The 22,814-nt window shown below is 36.8% G+C and overlaps 2 protein-coding genes and 1 long non-coding RNA gene across 6 annotated transcripts in view; 2 read left to right on the forward strand and 1 right to left on the reverse strand.

Annotated features, from left to right (window-relative positions):
• Positions 1-2,019, forward strand: part of specc1la (sperm antigen with calponin homology and coiled-coil domains 1-like a) — a 63,710-nt gene extending 61,691 nt beyond the window's left edge. For 2 of the 3 annotated variants that reach the window (XR_015497184.1, XM_087263583.1), the window contains exon 17: positions 173-2,019. Coding sequence is in view for 2 of the 3 variants with exons in the window: in XM_087263583.1 (XP_087119709.1) it covers positions 173-262 (90 nt within the window). In the remaining variant the exon portion in view is untranslated. 3 annotated transcript variants of the gene reach the window in all.
• LOC147842655 (uncharacterized) lies at positions 1,876-5,578 on the reverse strand. Its single transcript, XR_015498099.1, has 2 exons — positions 2,862-5,578; positions 1,876-2,673 (listed from the first exon to the last, which is right to left on the reverse strand). It is a non-coding gene; the product is annotated as an uncharacterized LOC147842655 (long non-coding RNA).
• On the forward strand, positions 3,462-22,566 carry adora2aa (adenosine A2a receptor a). Of its 2 annotated transcripts, XM_087263578.2 has the most exons (3): positions 3,462-3,667; positions 10,516-11,175; positions 19,895-22,566. In XM_087263578.2, exons 2-3 carry the CDS (start codon positions 10,841-10,843, stop codon positions 20,886-20,888), a joined length of 1,329 nt encoding a protein of 442 aa, XP_087119704.1. In that variant the 5' UTR covers positions 3,462-3,667; positions 10,516-10,840; the 3' UTR covers positions 20,889-22,566.
• The last annotated feature ends 248 nt before the right edge of the window (positions 22,567-22,814 follow it).

Genomic DNA, 22,814 nt, shown 5'->3' on the forward strand with positions numbered 1-22,814 from the left:
TATATATATATATATATATATATATATATATATATATATATATATATATATATATATATATATATACATATATATATATTATATAAATATAATAAACCATGAAGATTCAATGATTTCTTCTTGTTCAGTTGAGATCTGAAAAGTGACACAATTCTCTCTCTTTCTGTTTCAGGACATCAATGACATGGTCCATACAGAAAGACCGGACTGGCAGAGTGTTATGACTTACGTCACCTCCATCTACAAGTATTTTGAGACCTGAGCACATGTCCATTCACAAACTGCCACACCCAGTGCAACAGATTTCCGCCAACTAACCCGAGTTCAACTCTTCACCATATCATCCATGCCTAACCCTAGCACAAAGTCACATTACGTTACACCCCCATCACAAGGACAAATTCTGTTAGCGTATACTGATATGATACTTTGATTTTGGATCTCAGCCGCTAACCCAGAATGAGTTTGCCTTGATAATGGAGCTTCGGCTCACTGTTTGAAGACTCTTAACACTACAGACTATACATGGAATTCTTGGTGTGGATGATCTGAGTCTGTGGATTTGAAGTCAGTCGGACACGCTTGCGACCCCGTGCCTTTCGTCACCCTGAGTTCTTGCGTCCAGACGGCGTTTGGAGCAAGTCCTTCACCTTAATTCACAACCGTGCAACACGAGCGAGACGTGCGGATTGCTCAAAGCAGTGCCTAATGGAAAGAAGCACTTCACTAGAGGAGAATCGTACAATATATAGCACACGAGATTAGTAGCTTGAAATTATTTGCTGATTTTTTTCAAAGCGATTGCTTTGAAATGGGCGCCTTTACGTAACGACTGTGACAGATCTTGGCTTGAAATACTACATATTAAATAAGGAGGTCAGCAATAAGCTTATGTAGCCCGTTGAGCCATTTCATATGACATTAGTGCTGCTCACTAACAGTAAAATACTGTAGTAAACACTATATTCGGATTTGCATGTACTGTCCAGTATATTAGTCCGAAATGGTATACCAAAAATCATGTCACAATGTCTTCTTGTTTGTGACGCAGTTAAGCTAACTTCCTTCTGTACTAATCGAATGGTATGTTCTTTCTCAGGATAAGAAAGTCTTATCGGTATTTATCAATCATAGTGTGATTCCTGATATGTTAGCCGCACATTTTATTGTTTGCAAAGCACAGAAATCATGCACTAATTCAAGATGTAAATGAAGCTACATTCCAGTGCATTTGAGAATTGATATATAAGGGTTTTCTGCAGCGAGAATAATCATAATTGTCACGTATATCCTGTTTTCCAGCTGTGCTGAATTCAGGCTTTGCTCTCTTTTCACGCATATGAAAGACTTTGAAGCTTCCCGCCGTTCTGAAAATGACACTTCAAAGGTAATACACATATTAGAATTACAAATAACAAGGTTTGGCTTTCACTTCTTAAAATAGGATATTAAATGTTTCCATTTAATATAGTTTAAAATATTTCCTGTTCAAATTCCAGGGTGTGTAACGAAGCAGACATTTGTAGGTCTTGATCATCTTAGAGAAAGACAAACGCTCAGTTTCCCTGGTAAGCGTTAAAGATATATTCCAAACTACATTACAGTTTAGTAGTTTTTCCCTCTTTGTTTTTTAGTTACTTCACCTTTGGACCATTGTTACATATTCATTAGTCATAAATGACTTAATATTAATCCAAAATAGAGCCTGACCAAATATTTTATTCATGAGACTCATATCAGTTTGATTTGCTAAAAAAAGAGGCACATGTTAAGTTGGACCTACATTCAGTATACTTCCGTTTAATGTGCTTCCATCATATTAATATAAATGTACAGCAGAAAGGCGTCTTCAGCTTGGTTGCTTGTAGATGTGTGTTGTTTTACACCAGTTTATTTTTGGTCTTGATTGCTGAACTTTTGCTGATACTTCTTTAGGTTTTTTTATCATTATGAGAGCATTATCTTAATAAAAAGGGTAAAATGTTTTCCTTTTTATAAATAAATGTGAAGTGCAATCAGTATGCTGTTATTTTATGCCTTGTGATTTGTTGGTTTGTTCATTATTTGTGTTCACACTTGGAAGCTGTAATAACAATGCAGTTGCACCAGAACCTTATTTTTATCTGACCAAACCACATGTGAACACATCCTTACCCACCCAAACCACTTTCCTATCAATTCTGGTCCTCTTCAACTCAAACGTTAATTCAACACAGACCACAGACAACTAAAAATAACTCCTGATGTCAAAGGATGTGACCATAAATAGGCCTAAAAAAAGAATAATTTACAAATTTTAGAAGCTTTTCAGTTTTTCTTGACTGATAAAAATGCTACTATGTTAATGTATACACAGGGAGGCCATTTTGCTTGACACTGTATTGTTTAGGATGTTTGGAAAGTTCTGTTGCAAAATTTATAGATTGCAAAAGCAGTTCCTGTATCTTTAGATTTTATATTTAAAAGTGCAGCGTAAATGTATTTTTGTCTTATTTTTTTTACGTTTAATTAGCCAGAGTTATGTCCCTCGGCATGGTCACATGTCACCTTTGTATTCTCAGATATTGATCAACTGGGTTTTAGGAACAATTTATATAAAATTTTAAAAAAAAAGGTCTTGATTCATTTCCAGCCCCTTTCTGAACCGGAAATTCAAGTAACGCTGTAATGCATCTTGTTTGCCCTCTCATTTAGCTAGAAGGCTTTCTCTTAAAGCCTTTAACAGGTCATTTAAAACCAACTAAAGGTCTGAGAAAAGGAGACGGTGGGTGTTTATGAGTTTACTTCTCACTCATTATTGTTTTAAAGGATGGGTGTGTGATTAGTACATTTCTAAGATTAGATATGACGTCAGATGTTACATAGGGGGAAAATATTGCATTTTTTCCTGAATGAGACCAGTTAATTGGCTTGCTTTCCAGCACAAAGCCCTATTGTCTGTGCCACGATTGATTTTTTTTTCTTTTCAATGTCATGTGTAAATGGAACCCAGGTTGACCTAAATATTGCTGGCTTAGCTGTGGGGCTTGCTTTCTCAAGTAGTCCCTAAAGAAAGGTTGAGTGCTAGGGAAAAGGCTACATTATATTTATTCCTTCATTTGCGTTAATTAATACGAGCTTACGTGAACTTTGTACGTTTTTAACATAGTTAAGAACCATTTAAATGAGAATTTAAAGAGACAGTATGTTTACATTGGGAAATCATGACGATAGTCGACACTAAAACCCGAGTGGCTAATTTGAATACTGCACGTACTTTTGCATAATCCATCCATCCTCGACAGTGTCCTTTCATTTGAATGACAGAAGGGACGGCGCTAGCCGCTCAGTTGTTTCAGTGATACTTGAGCGCAGGAACCAAAGGTATCAGTGAAGATTGGTCCGGTGTGGAATTATAAGCCCCTGCCTCTGGATTGGTCAAGCCGCGGGCTCAGTGGGGGTCTTTATGTCTGTCATCTCTCAGTGCGCGCGACTGTGACCGAGCACCAGTCAGCCGCCTGAACGAACGCGCCGAAAGAATCAATAACCAATCAAGAACCACTGACGGACAACACGGGTTTATATTTCTGCTTCACTGAGCTGCCTTTTCTTCCTTTGTTACGTTAATGGGATCCCCTACTTATTTTATTATCCTATTCACTCTTTCCAGGAGTTGTCAAGTCTGACGGTAAGTTGAAATCAGCAACTAACTAAATATGTTTACAACGCGAAGTTGTTATTGCTTAACGTTAAACGTCTAAATTAAGTAATTCACCCACAGCTTGTGTTGGCTGTTCAATGTTGAAATCAGCCATTTAGGTGAAATTGTTTCCATTGGTTAAAGCGCGTCTAATCCTTTAAGGCATCAATATTTCACTTCAAAACAAATCATTAGCCTACAAAACCACACCAATTATTTCACAGTTTTGTCATTTAGATAGATTCCTTAGACAAACGCTTTTGTGCAGCTACTTTAACTGTGAATACTAATTTGATTTGAATACAATTTACCAATTTATAAAGTCTATAAAGCGCAAACTAGCATGGTAAGCCGTTTAAGCATGCACTCCTTAATATGAATTGGTATTTTTAAGTAGCCAAATAATGCACATGAAGAGCTTTCTTGTTATTTAAATGCAGCCATTCTGCTTTGTTAATACTCGTTTAATTAGAAGTTACTCCTATACATTTAATTTCTTATTAAAAATACTACATTAATTGATAGTAAATAACCTGGTGTTTTTGAACCATACTGTATTAAAGGGCTGACTGCTGAATTCATATGTTGGGGTAATTCTGTCGTTTCTATGGTAATACGACTATAGTAATAGACAAAACCTAGTACTGTAGTTTTCTAAAACGGTATGTTATTTTCAACACACCACAGTTTATAGTAAAAAGAAAGATCAGTTGCAGATGCTGCAGCATGTTGTATACTATAATATCGAGTATAGTACACTTTATATTTGATTAGATATTTGGATAGATACTTACTGTATTCTGTGAACACAAATACATATTTCACACTGGAGTGCATTTTTTCCGATAACATTTATAATTGAGCTTTAGAGTGTGTACCAAATTGTATCACCCATGAGCTTTCAACACCAGCAAAGTGTGTGTTCACAACAGCAGTGTTAATGTAATTCTGCTAAAAGTGTGTTTTAATAACGAAATTTTGACATTATTCTGTAGGCTGTTTTCTGTATGTTGCTAATATCAGCCCGTAGCTACAAATAGAATAACAGTTGTACTGATTACTACAATTATAATGCATGGAAATAGTTTAATGAAATATGCACAATTTACAATGTTAAAATAACAGTTATAATTTAAGGTAAAATATCAAATCTATACCTTAATTTCTGCAACGTTACAATTTGTCAAGGCAGTTTAACATAAAGCATCATGCAAAGAATAAATAAAATATTTGCAAAAGTCTTATGTTTCTTGAAACTAATGCATGACGCATGGCTAAAAACATCAGATTAATAATAAACCATAAAATATTGATGGTCTTGCCACAGTGGTGTTTTTTTAATGTTGATACACGTAAAGCTTTAAGAATACTGCATTCAGCAATTTGGATCCAGATTTAGATGTTTTTAAAAACTTTTTGCTTCTCACTTTAGGCGCTTTACAGTTATTGCTGATGTTGGAAAACTATAGGGAAATAATGCAGCTTTTCATAACCAGAATTTCTGTACCTTCCAAACTAGTCCCACATTTTGGCTCCAAATTCATAACATCAAACAAATCATTAAACGTAGGAATCAAAACAGGTTTTGAACTGAGAAATGAAGCGTTTTATGGTCATTTTTCATTTTATGATCCTATCATTCAGCTGAGGTAAAAAGAGTGAGGCGGTTATAAACCCATCATTCACACACAGCTGAAGTACATCTGTTTGTTCGGAGCTGTTTGAATTGGTTTGCTTTCAAACCCTGATATTCTGGAGAGATATTTGCCAGATATTTGTGACCGTGTTGGATGATGGATGGACGCAGACTGCAATCTTTTCCATCGTCCATCCACAAGGGTCCACTGTTGAGGCTGATGTTGGCACAGTATGTCAAGGCACTTAAAGGGGTTGTTCACCAAAAAAAAAAAAACATTTGATCATAATTTACTCATCCTTTACTTATTTAAAACCTGGATGTGTTGATCCCAAAAGAAGATATATAAAAAATAAAAAAACTGTAACCACTGACTGCCATAGTAGGAAAAGCAAATACTATGGAAGTCAATGGTTACAGGTTTTCGGCTTTTCATCAAAATCTCCTCTTTTGTGTTCAACAGAAGAAAGAAACGCATAAAGATTTAGACTCATCTGCTGGAGCACAAGTAAATAGAGAGTAAACTTTACAATATATTAGACAATAGTAGAAGAAAGACATTTTCAAACCATTTGAGTGTGAATAAACGATCAGGACATTTTGGTTTTTGGGTGAGCTGTCCCTTTGAATATTGTGCTGAATCCTAAGACCACTGATCAAACTGATCAAAGGCTTCATTCCAGTGTTGCGAAGACCCGTCCCATTGTCGTCCCCTAAATTCTCAAAGATGCATATCAATGGCTGTGAGGCTGAGCTTCAGGATCTGCTAGTTTATTGTTCTCTCACCTGTTTCTACAATCATTTTTGCCTCCCCCACTTTATACGACAGTCACCAATTCACATTCTTTTCATTTTTGCTCTTTTTTGTCGGGCAGAATCTTGTTTTGAGATATGTAGCTGTGATTGAGCACTGTCAGGTTGTCATAAAGCATTTTGTAGCAGACGTTATTGCACGTTAAAGAGGTCATCATCAGTATGCTAATGTAGTCCTTAATGTTTGCAAAATTTGTTTATCAGATTAAAAGAGAGAAATAAAAGAACAGAAAAAATTTCTGCGGGAGAAAACTAAAATGTTGTTAACATACAGTTCATATGTCTTTAAAATAGTTTTTCTAACATTGAAGTCTTTAAAAATACATTTTCATTGAATCTTTACTGACCCTGATATCTGTTGATTCAAAACTGTCCATAGTTCATAAGTGTTTTTTTATTTATAAGCTTTCAAATTACGTTTTGGGAAATAGATTTCTGTAGATGGTAAAAATGGATATCTTACTTTTATTGATGTTTTTAGTCATTCAAAACAATATATTGTCTGTGACTGTCAGGGCTTGACATTATCACCTGCCAAATGCGGGTCGATTTCAACTGTTAGCACTCCCACTGGCCACCTTGGCTGGTTAAAGTTTGTTTTTAAATTGTAGTTTTTTTAAAAAGCAGAGTTTTGGGTCAGTGTGAGAGATGATGAAAATAAAAATACCTGTGTTTGCGTGTAGAAATCAGGTATATACTGAATGAGAGGATGAACATGCACGCGGTGAGACACAGGTGATTCTCACTCGCTGATGAAAGCTTCAGTGTCACACATACAGCTGATGTGATGTACACAAGTGTTTAAAAGTTTTTAAAAGAAATGTTTCCTAGCACGAAGCAAGCGTGCCTGGAAAGGCAACTCGTGTTATTGGTCCACTTTGAAACGCACTGGACAAAAAAACAACACTCGCGCACCCACAGTCCCGCTGCTCTTAAGAGCTGGAGATTTTTGTAAATGTCTTTTTTTGTATACAGCAGCGGTTGCTGCTTTTGTTTCACCATTCCTCCAAGAGATTGTTAATGGGCCTAACGTTAAATGTGTGCATGTCATCATCCTTTCATTATCACACACAATGTTTTATCACCTGATTTCTTTTGCTTAGTTATTTTGAGCTAAGAATTGTTTATTTATCTTGGTGTGGTTAGAGAGAAATGAGGCAAATCCTTACTGTTGATCCCTCAAAAGTCACGTGAAATAAAAACTAATTGCTTTTCGGCACTGTTTACTCATGCTCATCGAGCAAGCTCATATACAACACACAAAAAGTGAAATCAGGGCTCGCAAAATGTTTAAACCCCTGGTAGCCTGCTACAGGCAGGCACTCTTCAGTTTTTGGTAGTCTGAATCTAAATTTAAGTAGCCCAAATAGAAAATACATTATTTATTAAATTAAAACATGTGAAAGTGACGAGTGTTTGTGTGCTCTTATTTAGTTATTAGAGATGTAACTGTTTATTTATATTGTGAATTTTCTCAAATAAAAAGTGCATTTATTGCTGCCATATCCGCTGCACAGCACATTTTATGATTATAATTTTTTTTAATAAACGTAAAGGCATTAAAATATATTTTTACTCCCACTTGCCCTTTAGGCAGATGGAGATAGATTCTGGTAGCCCGACTGGAAAAAGCAAAGCCCCGGGATGTTGGGAAACCAGATTTTGTGAGCCCTGGATATAAAGGAGGCATGTGGACATAACTCAAAATCTAAATCAAACAATTTTAGAATGCCAAAGTCAAATTTTATGCATATAAAATTAATATATTTTCCCAACAACAAAATTGTGTCTCGTAAAAAAGGCGATTGGCTAGTAATGTTGGAAAACTACTAACCACAGTGGCTGGTGATAAAAAAAGTTAATGTTAAACACTGGTGGCTGTGTACAAAAAAAAAAAGAAAAGAAAATGAGCATCCAGTAACTTTACTTGTTTATAGTGATATTTCTATATTATTATTTTTTCTTATAACAATAAGTTAACAATAAGTAGTATTAAGTTCTATCATTTTTATTTCAAGTTTATTTGTATAGTGCTTTCCGCAAAAATAATAATAAACGGCAGGGAAACACGGTGGCTCACAGTTAGCACAGTCACCTCACAGCAAGAAGGTTGCTGGTTTAAGTCCTGGCTGGACTAGTTTTCATTTGTTTGTGGAGTTTGCATGTTCTTCCTGTGTTCACGTGGGTTTCCTCTGGGTGCTTCGGTTACGCCACAGTCCATGCGCTATAGGTGAATGAAATAAACTAAATTGGCTGTAGTGTATGAGTGCGAGTATGAATGAGTGTGTATTGGTTTTTGGCTGGAAGGGCATCCACTGCGTAAGTCATATGCTGGAATAGTTGATGGTTCATTCCGCTGTGGCGACCTCTGAAATAGAGACTAAGCCAAAAGGAAATGGATGAATGAATAAATACAAAAAATAATGGACATAATCTTTATTGCACATAATTTACTTTTAACTTTAATAATTTTGATATGTGCACAAAAAGTACTATACGTTTGAAAACAGTGTGTAAATGCAGGGAAGCAGCTGTTTTCTCATGTTTTCCAGAGGTGAGTAACCTCAGTGAGTCTCTCAGCAGTGTGGGAACACTCCAGGGTAAATAGCGCAGACTCTTCAGAATGACTTCCCATAAACACTAAAACAAAAGAAGAGCTTCTGGCTATCACCGCTCAGCGTCTGCTCAGTGTAAAGCCTGAGATCCACTTCAGCTTTCTTTTGTGCTGCCGTGTGTTTCTTAGCCTTGCAAGGTGCTCGCTCGCCATTTGTTTTTACAAGAAAGCACTTTGAGTCTGGAAAAGCTCAGTATTATTACTGAGTTAATGTTGACAAAGAGTCATAATTTGATTGTGAGATCATGGGATAATCTTATTGCTAATATATATTACTTGTGCTGCTTCTTTGCCCTTTGAATTGCCGCTGTAAACTCTGTTGTTGTCAGTAGCTACGTTTCCATCCACCTATTTTTATGTGCAGTTTAGATATGCGCATAAAACACAGTTGATGGAAACAGCAAGATGTGCATCAGTTTTGAAAAACGCTTGAATAGGCAAAATTGAATAGGATAAACTTTTTATTTGATAAGAAAAGATGCGCATAAACTACGGTGGAAACACTTTCATCGAACAAATTCCAGTATGCACATTAAAGAAGTCATGTGATATTTTATAAGAGATCATGTGGTGATGAAAATGTGTGTAAATGGACAAACCAGCAGGCTGAGCAAATTGTAAAACATCTGAAATATTGTTTTGGTCAAAATTCCTTTACTGTTTCAGTATTAGTGTTATTATATTATTAATGACCTCCAGAATTGTCAAAAGTATCTGTGCTCCACATCTTGACACCTTTAAATGCCATCACATGTTCGACATGTCTTTTATTAAATAAATAAAAGATTCAGTCAGCTTCTCCTACCTCAGCAAATTCCGTTTTTATTGTTGATATTTGGTGGCAGTTAATCAGGAAGTGACGATTTTGTTCTCTTTGACCCGTTGGATGGAAACGCTGGTTTATTCGCACAACTTTTACGCGATAATTTAGTTTTGTGCAAAAATATAATTTGCATCTTTGGATGGAAACATAGCTATTGTCAGCACTAATAATGATTAAAGTATTTGATCTGACCAAAAAAAAAATTGTTTTAATAATTCAATCATATTAACCGTAATAGTGGATTACATCAAGTACAATAATAAACTAGGAAAATGATATATAAATAAATTAAAATCAAATAAAAATAAGATTAAAAAAAACAGGGTACAGAGGCAAACTATCAAATTAAATAATATTTACAAAGTCCTTATAAAATCTCACAGTTTTTACACTTTTTTTGCTGTAAACATTTTGTAAAGTAGTAATTAAACAATTTAAGTCACAAAGATAATTCTGCAAATTAGTTAACGATGGAGAAGAAAATTTGATTGTGATGAGTGACGTGGCATTAAGTCTTCTTGGTAGAACTACCACTAAAGGTACATGGAAATTATATTTAACCACAAAACAAGTTCCCTTGTGGATCAAATAAATCTCAAAGGTAATTAATATCTTTTTCAGGCCAATTCTTTAAAAAAAAATCGATTTATTCTTTACTAAGATACTTTCGTTGTTCCATAGCTTCATGGAACATAATTTCCATGCCAAAAGAGCCTGTTCATGAAATTTAGAGACTTTTATAGGGAGTTTGGATGGAGAAAAACTACAAGTTAACAAAAATTTGAGACCTCCAATCTTTTTATATATATTATGTGGGATAAAGGACCAAATCGAATCTGGGCAGTTAACACTATTTTTAATACAATTTACTTTGAAAGTGTAAAAAAATAAATATCTTGCATCTGTTTTTATCTTCTGAGGCTGATGACATCATTTGATTCTTTCTCCAGGGAATGCAGTGCAGTACTGAATGAAGGAACACAAGGAACATGGACTGGACCATCACATGGGATCATAATGGATTTTTATTTGTTCATTCGTTTTTATTTACCGAATCTCTGTAAAAGCAAAGACGCAACTTTCTCCTGTCTTTAAATTTGAATTATTGCACAGATCCAATTGGCAGTTCAACAGGCTGAAAGATTCTTGTTTCTGTTACAAACACATCGGCGTCTAAAGTCTTCTGGTAAGGCTGACACTGAGTTGGCTGTTGCGTGGAGCTGCAGCTATGTACATTGAGGCGAGGCATGGTCCTTTCTCCCCAGCGACCTCACCATGCTGAACAATGTTTTCGACGTGTTGTACATGATTCTGGAGCTGCTGATTGCCCTGCTCTCTGTCCTGGGCAACGTGCTGGTCTGCTGGGCAGTGGGCCTCAACAGCAACCTCCAGAGCATCACCAACTTCTTTGTTGTTTCACTGGCCGTGGCGGACATCGCGGTGGGTGTGCTGGCCATCCCCTTTTCCATCGTCATCAGTACCGGTTTCTGTGCAAATTTCTATGGTTGCCTGTTCATCGCCTGCTTCGTCCTCGTGCTGACCCAGAGCTCCATATTTAGTCTTCTGGCCATCGCCATTGACCGATACATTGCCATCAAAATCCCGCTTAGGTGAGTGAAGGGTGTTTCTGCGAGTTGTTGATTGTATTTTATATGTGTTGAATGTGGTTTTGATTACATTTTGTGGTTCATATTTTTCATATCACCTCAGGGAAATACTTCTGCCTGTTCTGACACTTGCTTAAAGTCCCCAGTGAGGCTTTTAACCAGCTTAATGAGGATTCTGCTTTCTGGTTGAACTGCATTTTTGGATCACCAAACCAGCTAGACAAGCATAAGTGCACGTTTAAACCAGCCTTTGTTGCTTTCCTGTTTTTTTTTTTGAGTTGACCTTGGTAAAAAGTGACCTAAATCTAAAATTCAATAAAAAAATTCTAAGCTAATTTAAAAATCTGATAGGGACGGCACCTAAGAGTAAAACACCAATTTAGTCTGAGTGAAATTAAAATGTTTAATGTTTATTTTGCCAATGCACATTGTTATTTTTTAGGTGTAAAAAGTTTTTTTTGGTAACTTTCAATTAAAGTCTGACCATTTGCTTCCACGTTTGGAGTGGTGGTCCTTCTCCTGTTGACGTGAGTTTAATGGCTTCAGCTACAATTTTCTACACTCTGCCCCTTTTACAGTTTACTATGAGTCAATGATGATGCACTATAAGAAAGCCCCGTCACCTAATCAATATTTCATTTCCGTTGGAAGTACATCATCATACTGAAATAACACTGCAAAAGTCGCTGCAACTTCCGGTTCACACATGGACTTTAAGCTGTTGTTTATAGCAGGAAACCGGCTAGAGCCAGTTAAAAGATGGAAGATCAGCTAAGAGCAACAAACAAACAGGGTGGCTTATTTTTATAAGCTGTTCTCACTGAAATAGTAACTAAAACCCTTTATAGCCCCTTTCACACATACAGACCTTTGCGGAAAATTACCGGCAATTTATTGTAAAGGAATAATGTGTGAACAGGATTTGTTCAGGCAATTTTTAGGAAAGAGAACTTGTAAAATTACCGATAATTTACTGGAAGGCTGTGATGTGTAAACGCAAAAGGAACATTGCCGGAAAGAGTGCGTTCACGATTATAACGTCTACTCCAACCAATCAGAACATTCAGACGCATTCACATAACGTTTCTATTTTCCTTTTTATTGCCTACTGTGTTAAAAATTATCATTAAAATGCTTATGTGCTTCAGCTGCTTGACGTCTGTGCACGTGAAGGAGTCCATGTAGGCCAACACACACACATATTGGGCCTGTTTCAGAAAGGAGGTTAAGTGAAAATTCAGAGTATTTTAACCCGGAAATAAGAGAAATTCTGGGTTTTCTATTTCAGAATGGCAGGTTTGTTAAACTGGAGAAAGCAGGGTAAGTCAAGACTGTTTCTGAAAGAGAGGTAACTTTAACTCAGAGTTATTTACTGTGGTAACTTACTCTGTGAATCTAACCTGGTCAGGAGCAGGTTTTATTCTCTAAACTCTGAGTTTCTCTCGGTCCCGTCCCCTTTTTTAAAGATGAAGCGGTATTTCTCGCCTTAGCCTTACGTTTCCACCTACCTATTTTAATGCTCATTTTGGGGATGCGCATAAAAACAATGGGTGGAAACGTCATGATTCACATAACTTTTGAAAATACGCATAAAAAAACATGCGTATAACTGAGTAGGATAAACTTTTATTCGATTGAAATGTGCCTATATTACGATAAAAACACTTTTACTAAAATTAATGTGCATAAAAAAAGGTTTGTTAAAATAAGATAAGAGATTATATGATGATGAAAATGTGATTGGACAAACCAGCTGGCTGAGCACACTAAAACATCTTAAATGTTTTGGTCATTCTAAAATGCCTTAACCGTTTCAGTATTAATGTTATTATATTATTAATGACCTCCAGAGCGCCTGGAGCATGTTAAGAACATCTGTTCTCCACGTCTCATGGCTTCAAATGGCCCCACGTGTTCATTGTGTGTCGGCATTGTCTTCTGAGGCGCAAGTACATTTATTAAATAAAGAAAAGATTGACGAAGCTTCTTCTACTGCAGTAAAGTCTGTTTTTACTGTTGATATTTGGTACATGTTTAATCAAGAAGTTATGATTTTGTTCTATTGGACTTGTTGGATGGAAACGCTGCTTTATTCGCTTAGCTTTTATGCGATTTTCCAGTTTTGTACATGAATTTAATTAATATTTGGATGGAAACAGCTACTGCCTACATTTCAGTCACACAAAGAACAACGTCACGTACGAGAATGGCTTGTCCTTATTTAATAAATAATTAGCTTTAAATTCACTGACCTTTAACAGGGACATGTACTGTTAATAGATTAATGGGATTATTATTGTTTCTAAAAACAATTGTTTAGTTTCGCTTACATTCTTAATGTCATATCAACCTCTATCACTTGATCAATAAAAAAGGCAGACACAAGTGCATTTTTACATCTATTAAACTGATCAACGTGTATAAAATTGGGAACGTGTAACATTTTTTATATGAAAAGTCACACATAACGTTACTCATTTTAATATTCTTAAATACTTAAATACTTTAAATGTAAAATTATGCATTAACTTGAGCAGCTGTTTTCCCACGCTTACTGTCTCTGTTTCACTGATGCAGTGGTGTTGCTTTTTTCAAATATACACTCATATTTGCGATAACTTTGCATGAGCACATCAAGTTCAGCTGGAGAAAGAAATGGTGATCTCTTTTTAAGATGTTGCCATAGTCACTCGTAATGTCTGCGCTTTTTATGATAATGCCTTTTTATAGTTGCGGTGTGCGCGCTTAACTCTGAGTTAGTCTACTCAAAGTTGATTGACCTAACTCAGACCCGCTATTCTGAAACTGAAAACTCTGAGTTTTAAATCTCTCGCTGAATCAACTCAGAGTTTAAGTTTAAACGCCGAGTTGGTTGAACCTCCTTACTGAAACAGGCCCATTATGTACCATCAACCATCAACAAAAGCCCAACCCCTTCTATGTTTACAAATACAAGCGCAGCCGTTTAGAGGTCATTTCAGGTTAATGGTGTCAGAATTTACCAGTATTTTGGAATGGATGTGTGAATGGTCTTTTGCGGAAAAATTCAGCAAAGTCCTTGCCTGTGTGAACATTGCTTTTTTTTATTTAACGGTAGAGTCATTCCGTTAATTTTCCTAATATTTACCGATATCACTGTGTGAAAGTGGCTTATAATCATCTTTATCAGGCTGGAACATCGACTGACATGGAACATCGACTGACACCTTTTTAGACCGGCTTCAATGATTTTCAGCAATAAAACAAGCTTGAGCCAGTATGGAGATACATGCTGGTTTAAGATGATCCTTTAGCAAGTCTTTAACTACAAAATGACTGAACCTCCTATAAATTTAGCCTGGGAAGATGGGTAAGACAAGCAAACCAGCCTAGACTGCTTCAATGTTTTTTTTCATTAGGGAAACTATTATGAAAATTCAGGGCAGTTTAATCTGGCCTTCAGCTGCTCTAGCTGAAATGTGACTGAAATCCCAGTAAATCCTTTAACACAAGCAGGCTAGCAGATCAATGAAAACAAGCTAACTAACTTAATTATTATTGTTTTACACATGAGATTTTTGCTGGTTAAAGGTGGTCTTCAGCTGGTCTTGCTGAAATGTAACCAAATCCCCTTGATAACCAGCCTGACCAAACTCCCCAGCAAACCAGCATAGGCTTCCTTAAAGGGCTATTAACCTCCCCGCTTCTGTCTCAGCAGGGCGTTTTTCACATCTCTAGTTTAAAAAAAGCCTGGAAAGTGGGTGAGTTTTTCATAAAGGATTAATTAATACTCATTGGACTCATTTTGTACGTGACGATGTATGTGTCGCATATAAATACAAAAAATGTGTATGAAACTTACGGACTTCAGTGTGCAAAGACTGTATGTCTTAAAAACTAAAAGAGTACTGCTGACGATACTAACTAACTTTGCCATCTGAATAAACATACAACAAAGAACACTGATCACACACTTACCAAATTCGTAGAGACAGGACACAAACTTAAACTGAAACCGCGTCTTTTCTTAAAAGAAGACGAGCAGCAAATCCAGATTTTACCAATTCCAGATATGAAAAGCTCTCAGGTTAAATTTTTCCTTACAAAAGTATTTTTGACGCATGTTAGCAGACCACTGTAATCCAACTGCTTAGGTCTCCATGTGAGCTGTGCTTTATCGCGAGGAAATGGAAACAAAACTTTTGTTTTGGCACATTTATAAACACAACATTAACGAACCATGTCTTCAATTCTTCTCTTACTTGTTTGAATTACAGTTGGCAACACATTGTGGCACCTCTCTGAACACTGTAACAGGTTAATGAAGTTGTTTCCGGAAGAACAAATTTGCTCAAAACAACGCAAAACGACCAATTATTATTTATTAGCTAATTATATGTGTCCTAATAGTGTTTTTTAGCAACGTGGGACATATATATGACTGTCAACATCTCAAAAAAAATGTGTTTTGGTGTTTCGTGATCCTTTAAGATGTGCTTCCTAAAAAAGGGAAACCACCTTTAGCCAATGTGGAGATTGGTGCTGGTTAAAACTGGTCTTTTCTGGAACCACACATGGCACTGTTTCCCTTTGTCAGGCCAACATGAAGTTAATTTATGGTCCCAGTAATAGGACACACTGTGTCTCTCCAGTAGACATCAGATTTTTGGGCTATTTTTGTGAGAATATAATTTGAGAATAAAGCAAGATCTCCGCAGGATCTTTTGATTTTGAGGTCATCTTTGAACATAAGCCCTTTAAGATCTGATTTACTCTGGAATGTTTTTGCTAATAGTTTAAACATATTTCCTCAACAAGTGTTCCTTTCAGTTTTTGTCTTTTATACGTGCTAGTTTTTTCAGTTAAACTATATTCAAAATACCCAGCTAACATGCTAATGGAGACTGGGTGAATATTGGGCTAATAGTATCTCGGTCTGCTTTGGAATAGTCAGTTCTGCTGGTGTTAGAGAGATATTGTGATAGACCACGTGTGTGTGTGTGTCCACGTCCTGTCAGCAGGTTTGGGGTGGGGGATGATAATGTTTTCTCATTGTGGCTCATTGAACTTCCACATCTGGAGAATGAGACAAATAGAGGCCAAGGAACTCAGCTGTTCTCCCACACTGGCCCAAAACGAGACTCTGAAAATAGATTTCTGTTCCAAACGCTGACATTTCTGAGCACATTCTTGCTTTTTAAGTGCTCCAATGGGAGAGTTTGCTGGAAATACTGTGAATGGATGCTAGGATCATTAGCACTGTAGTCGTGTCAGGGCTGTTCTAATGCAGTGCTCGCATTGTGCCAGAATTACCATAATTATGTGGAAATATCTGAGCTATTTTTTATTTTAAAATGATAAAAAAACAAAGCATACAAGGTAAAAAAGTGATAGAAATACCCAGAATTGTTTGAAATATTTAATATACTTAAGTTGTGATTATGGATATATTTTGAGAAACACTGTAAACTAGCAATTACAAGATAAAAACTTGTTCATTACGAGACATAAAATAGCCATTTTAAAGTTCCTGTGAAGTCAAATAAAATGCGATTTTTAGAAGTTAGTATCATTATGTTAACCTGAAGAATATTTATAAACTCCAAAACAGTGCAAAAGTCACAATAAGAAGATATAAACATATTGTCACTTCAGCCTAAAAAGATCAATGATTATTTTGACATCACCTCATCCTTCAGTTTCTTATTAAACCTTCCGGACACAATAGCTATATGCGCTTGAGCTCAACAACTCTCACTTACAGAGCTGTGATATAAATTATTGCTATTGTCCTTGTCGTCATGTTTCAGTTAAAATAACATTACACATCGAACAAAACATTGCAAAGCACTTTTGTTAGATATTAAAGCCAGCGTGAACCGGAAGTTGCTGAGACTTATCTTTCAGTATGTTGATGTACTTCCAACTGAAACAGAATATTGAATAGGGGACGGGGCTTTCATTTTGGTGCATCATTCACTCATAGCAAACCAACGGCATGAGAGTGTATGCAGTTGCTATAGAAGCGCTCAGATTGACGTCAACAGAAGAACCGACAATCCAAAAATGGAAATAGTTCATAGCCACAAACTATTTTTTTCAGTGGAGTAACTTTTATTAATTACCAATTCTAAAGGTAATTACAGATTTATTACCTTAAGAATAATAACGTGGGCTAGCAAAATACATTGTACATTTTGATTTCACGCAGTCAGATAAATATAAATACATTGCATTATTAGATATAAAGTCACAGTTGCAACTAATAAAAATGCAACTATGTGACAGAGAGACAAAGATTCTGACGGTATGATAACCTTGGATAAAAATATCACGATTTCACAGAATCATGATTATCGCTCTAAAATGTTCTTTTTAAATGTCTGGGTAAAAAACAAAAACTTTGTCCATTTTGAACACAGTATATTTCATTTTGAGAAACATTTAAAATATTTTGAAGCAGTAAACCTGTCGGGCTAAATGAATCATTGACTTCTGCGGTCTTCATTTGTTTAATTTTAAATTTAAAACAGCATCTTTTCTGCTGGAGATATTGATGTTCTAAAAACAAAACAAACAAAAAAAAGTAAATAAAAAATCGTACACATACCTTAGAAACGGTATTGCAAACACTTTGGACGTTTTAAAACCTTGACTTTTCCAAACCGCGTTATTCCTTGAAAACGGTTATCATCCCATGTAGGGGTGTAACGATATTAAAACCGAATCGAAAAATCGCGATACACCAACCACGTTACGTATTGCGAAACTCTCGTGGCGTACCGCGGTACTCTCACGACCCCTGCTGCCCATTGTTGAGGTTGACGTCACTTGTCTCTAACTAATTGAACCAATTTAAACACATCTTTATTATCACATTTGATTAAATTGTTTTAGTAATGATGAGGTTTTGTTCTAAGTATTATATTCTAAAGTTAGTATTTTAGTGCACATCATGTCATGTAACTCATTACTACTGGACGCAGGATGGCTGCTTCACATAGTACTGAGATTGCAGATCCCCCAGACACATTTAAGTCATCTGTGTGGAAACATTTTGGTTTTCCAGTTGAGTACAAGAATAGAATTTGTGTCGTAGACAAAGCGCACGCCTGTCTGTCTTAACTGTTCCACGAAACTTACTTACAAGAAAAAACATTTAAAAAGTGGGGTAATTTCACAATGTGAGGGAAATCAAAAATTGTAGGAAGGCGGACCTACATAAATGACCGGCATAGAGGGAGCGGGAGAGAGAGAGAGAGATCGGGAGGCAAACATACAGCCGGCTACAACCCCAACATTAGTTTCAGACACAACTGCAATGTATTTTACTGGTGAATGTGTCATGTAAAAACACTTTACAAACACATTATATGTATATTTTTCATTAATTTAAACGGAAACCTATCTATCTAACTGAAACCATAGATAAACAAAAATGAGCGTCTGTGTCTGCACAGCGATCAATCAAGCCTCTCATCTGAGAATGTGGATATTATGGTGTTTTTGAAGAAGATCTTTCACTAGTCTAAACTGCAGTTATTTATTTAATTTTAGTTTACTTAGTTAAGATGGCTGCACTAAGGAGAATAGTTTTTTTTCTGACTAGTCTTTATTGGAGGTATTTATTTAATTGTAGTTGTTTACTCGGGTATCCTGACTGTACTAAAAATGTGATGGCAAAGTTAATAAAGAAAAAGGTAAGATGTTCTTGTTATTAAGTGAATTGTCCCTTAGCATTGCTGTTAACATGACATCAACCCTAACCCCACAGCAAACAGAAACCGAACCATACCGAACCGAACCGTGGCTCCAAAACCGTGAACCGAACCGAACCGTGTCTTTGGTGTATCGTTACACCCCTACTCCCATGCCTAGACAGAGCGGGCCTCAACTCGCTCTGGTGGGGAAAACTGGGTTCGGCTTGATAGCACCTAATTCAGTTGCAATTATTGAAGTAAGATGGGAAAGTAATTGTATGTACAGCCATACACCCAAAGCGCTTCCACTTGGATGATGCAACGGCAGCCAGTGCGCTCACTACACACCAGCTATTGGTAGAGTAGAGAGACTGATACAGACGATTCAGTGGATGGGAATGATTGGGAAGACATGATGGGTAAGGGCTGATGACAAGAATTTTGGCCAGGACACCGGGGTTACAACTCTACTCTTTTGGTATTTTTAATGACCACAGAGAGTCAGGACCTCAGTTTAACTTCTCATCCGAAAGACAGCGCTCACTGACAGTATAGTGTCCCCTTCACTATACTGGGGCATAAGGACCCACACAGACCGCAGGTTAAGTGCTCCTGCTGGCATCACTAACACCAATTCCAACAACAACCTAGTGCTCCCATGTGGTCTCCCATCCAGGTACTAACCAGGCTCAGCACTGCTTAGCTTCAGTGAGTAATCGGTCTTGGGCTGCAGGGTCATATGTATATAACAGCTGTGATTATAAATTGAGAATTGAAAATATGCAGTAAGAAGATCCAAAGACTGAGAAAAACATTAAAGGTGTTCCTATAAGAAATTGATGATTGCATAACTCCAGCATGACGTGAACTGTTTTAAAGAGGTGTTCAGGTTTACAGCCATGCTGCCATTTGTTTACTTGTGTCAGTACTTTGAACCTTTTAGATGTGCAGTCTAGACAATGTGGAACAAACATTAATGGTCAGGGAGTAAAAAAAAAAAAACATGCTTCTTCTTTCAACATAATTTCCTTTCACTCTTCCAGGTACAACAGCCTAGTAACCGGGCAGCGCGCCAGAGGCATCATCGCGATCTGCTGGGTCCTGTCAGTTATCATCGGTCTAACACCCATGCTGGGCTGGCACAAAGCCCGCTTACAAGAGGGCCACAATGGCACTTGCCCACCCGGCATGATGGAGTGTTTGTTCGAGGAGGTGGTGGTCATGGACTACATGGTCTACTTCAACTTCTTCGCCTGCGTTCTGGTGCCTCTGCTCCTCATGCTGGCCATTTATCTACGCATCTTCATGGCTGCTCGCCACCAACTTAAATGCATCGAGTCCAAAGCCATCCCATGTGAACTCAAGTCCCGCTCCACCCTACAGAAAGAAGTCCATGCGGCGAAATCGCTAGCCATCATCGTTGGTTTGTTCGCCGTTTGTTGGTTGCCCCTTCACATCATCAACTGTTTCACTCTGTTCTGCCCTGAATGTGAACGGCCGCCGGCTCTGATCATGTATCTGGCTATAATCCTCTCACACGCAAACTCAGTGGTCAATCCCTTTATTTACGCCTACAGAATACGAGAGTTCAGACACACTTTCCGGAAGATCGTCCGCTATCATATTTTGGGCAGAAGGGAGCCTCTTTCATGCAACGGAAGCACTCGTACTTCAACCCGAACGAGCGTAGCGGATTCGCTCCGGATTAAAGTCAACGGTCTGGTGCGCGAACTGTACGCAGAGCAGAGCAGCACCACGAGCAGCTGCGAAAGTGCTGAACCCGGACATACGCACAGGCCAGTAAGCACTGAAAACTCCATTTTAGACAACCAGCCAATAGAAATCAGTAATTCCTACAGACACACGGCACTGAGGCATCCGGAGTCGCCGCTCACTGGGAATAATGAGGGCCTTGCGTGCAGGAAGCATGCTGGATTAGACATTACGGATGGGAAGGATTTGTCCTCGCCGCTTCATATTAAATCAGCTCTGTATGTACAGACAGCTCACTGTGTTGAACTCACGGAGGTTTCCTGATGAATGATACTCTCTTATTGGTGGATTTGAATGATTATTTATTTGCTGCTCAAAGAACAGTAGGCTGAAATATGAAAGATGAGTATTTTTCGATGTCACATGTTTGTGGACCTTTTAAAGCTCAGGACTGAGTACAGTTTGATGTTGTATTGTAATAATGTATGTGAAACATATTAAAGAGCAAGACATGGCTGACTGAAATGAAATTTCACTGAGATTTACTGTAATGTTTCAAACAAAATCAAAGCTTTTCATGCACTTTGGCCATTCATTTACATGAAAACCTTGTTTTGGGTATGACAACACAAACTTTTGACGATTATTTCAAAGTGCAAAGTTTTGTAATTAGTAATTTAATGTCTGTGTGTGCAGGTTTGTCAAAATGGTGATGTCATATATGTCCACATGTTCAGTCTATAGTCAGTGTAATTATTTGACAACCAAAACAACAATGGCATAGAGCCATATATGTATGTGCAGATTCATAGTGTTGTTATTATTGGTCATTTGAGCATATCAATATGAACAGTAATCCTTTTAACAACACTGTTGTCTGCATGAGAGTTTCCTCAAAAAAGTTCAATCTTTCTGGTTTTAAGTGTACTACCCTTCTGTAACTGTACCCTAAAATAATCTCCCATGAGGTGTCATTTGAATTGATCACAGGATGTGTGATGGACCCTTTTCACAAGACTGTTATGACGCGTTTAACGGTTATCATAATCTTAAATCCTTAAAAGTTGTAAATATTTAGATTTTTTACATTTATATTCATTTACAAATGTGTTATACCATCTTTTGTGTTAAATTACAAAAAGCAAATGGGGTTTATGGGGCTGAGAGTAAATTTGACGTAATTCTCTCCGCTAACTGCCGTTATCAGTCTCACACAATTTTTTTTTCCCTTTTTCTGAAAGTCTTGATAACACCATTATAGAGTTTTTCTTTTATTGTTTCAGTTAATAGGATTGTAAAAAAAATTGTTGTACTCTCCAATTCACTGCCCTCTAAGTTTACCCAACTATGACGACTTTCGCTACTGAGTAATGTGAAAAGGGTCTATCAGACTTTAGTACAGCGTATATTTCAATTTGGACTATTTACTATTAATTCTCATACATTTAATGAGGAGTGCATTTTAAACTGGAGGTTGATTTATTTTTACAATAACCTCTTTAAAAAGGCTATTTTGATTTCTCTTGTCATGATCTCTTTTTTTCAATTTAATCTAAATATACCTAGGAATAGCTGAATAATAAGAGTTTAGTACATGGGAATGAATTAAATGCCTCAAACACCATTGTTTCCTTGTTCTCATGTATAAACTCTGAGTATTATAAACAGGCCAATTGGAACAAAACCCAGATTCTGACAATCCACATACGATCATTAATATTTATTATCTAGTGAGATTACAACAATGATTGTTATGTTCCTTATTTTTAAGTTTATCTAAGCTTGTATTAAACATACTATGTATGTGGTACTCTTATTTGAGGATGGGAGAGGCAGGAATAGTAAAGGAGTAGTACTCTGAAGCAGGCAGCCATGTGTCTCAGTTGTTTACAGCTTGTCAGGAGGCAAGATGCGAGATTCATTTCCTTCGGCTTGGTCTCTTATTTATATGTTTTACGCATCAAAATGCAAGATCTACAGATTAAACATTTATTCAGCACCACCCCTGAATTTATCTTTTTATATGTTTATTGTGTGTATTGTGAAAGGTTAACTGCTGATTATAAGTGTTTAATGCATGTTTATGCATCTCGTCATATCACTCAGCTTTTACTGTCAATTTTCTTGAGTGAAAGATCAAACTCGTCTGTTGTTTATGAGGAGATTGATATTAATTCCCGCCCTGGTTTTCATACGTGTTAAAACAGCAAAATACATCTCAAAATATTTCACTGTTGGTCCCTTTTGTCT

This window comes from Danio rerio, chromosome 8 (assembly GCF_052040795.2).
Source record: "Danio rerio strain M-AB ecotype USA chromosome 8, GRCz13ab, whole genome shotgun sequence".
Lineage (NCBI taxonomy): Eukaryota > Metazoa > Chordata > Actinopteri > Cypriniformes > Danionidae > Danio > Danio rerio.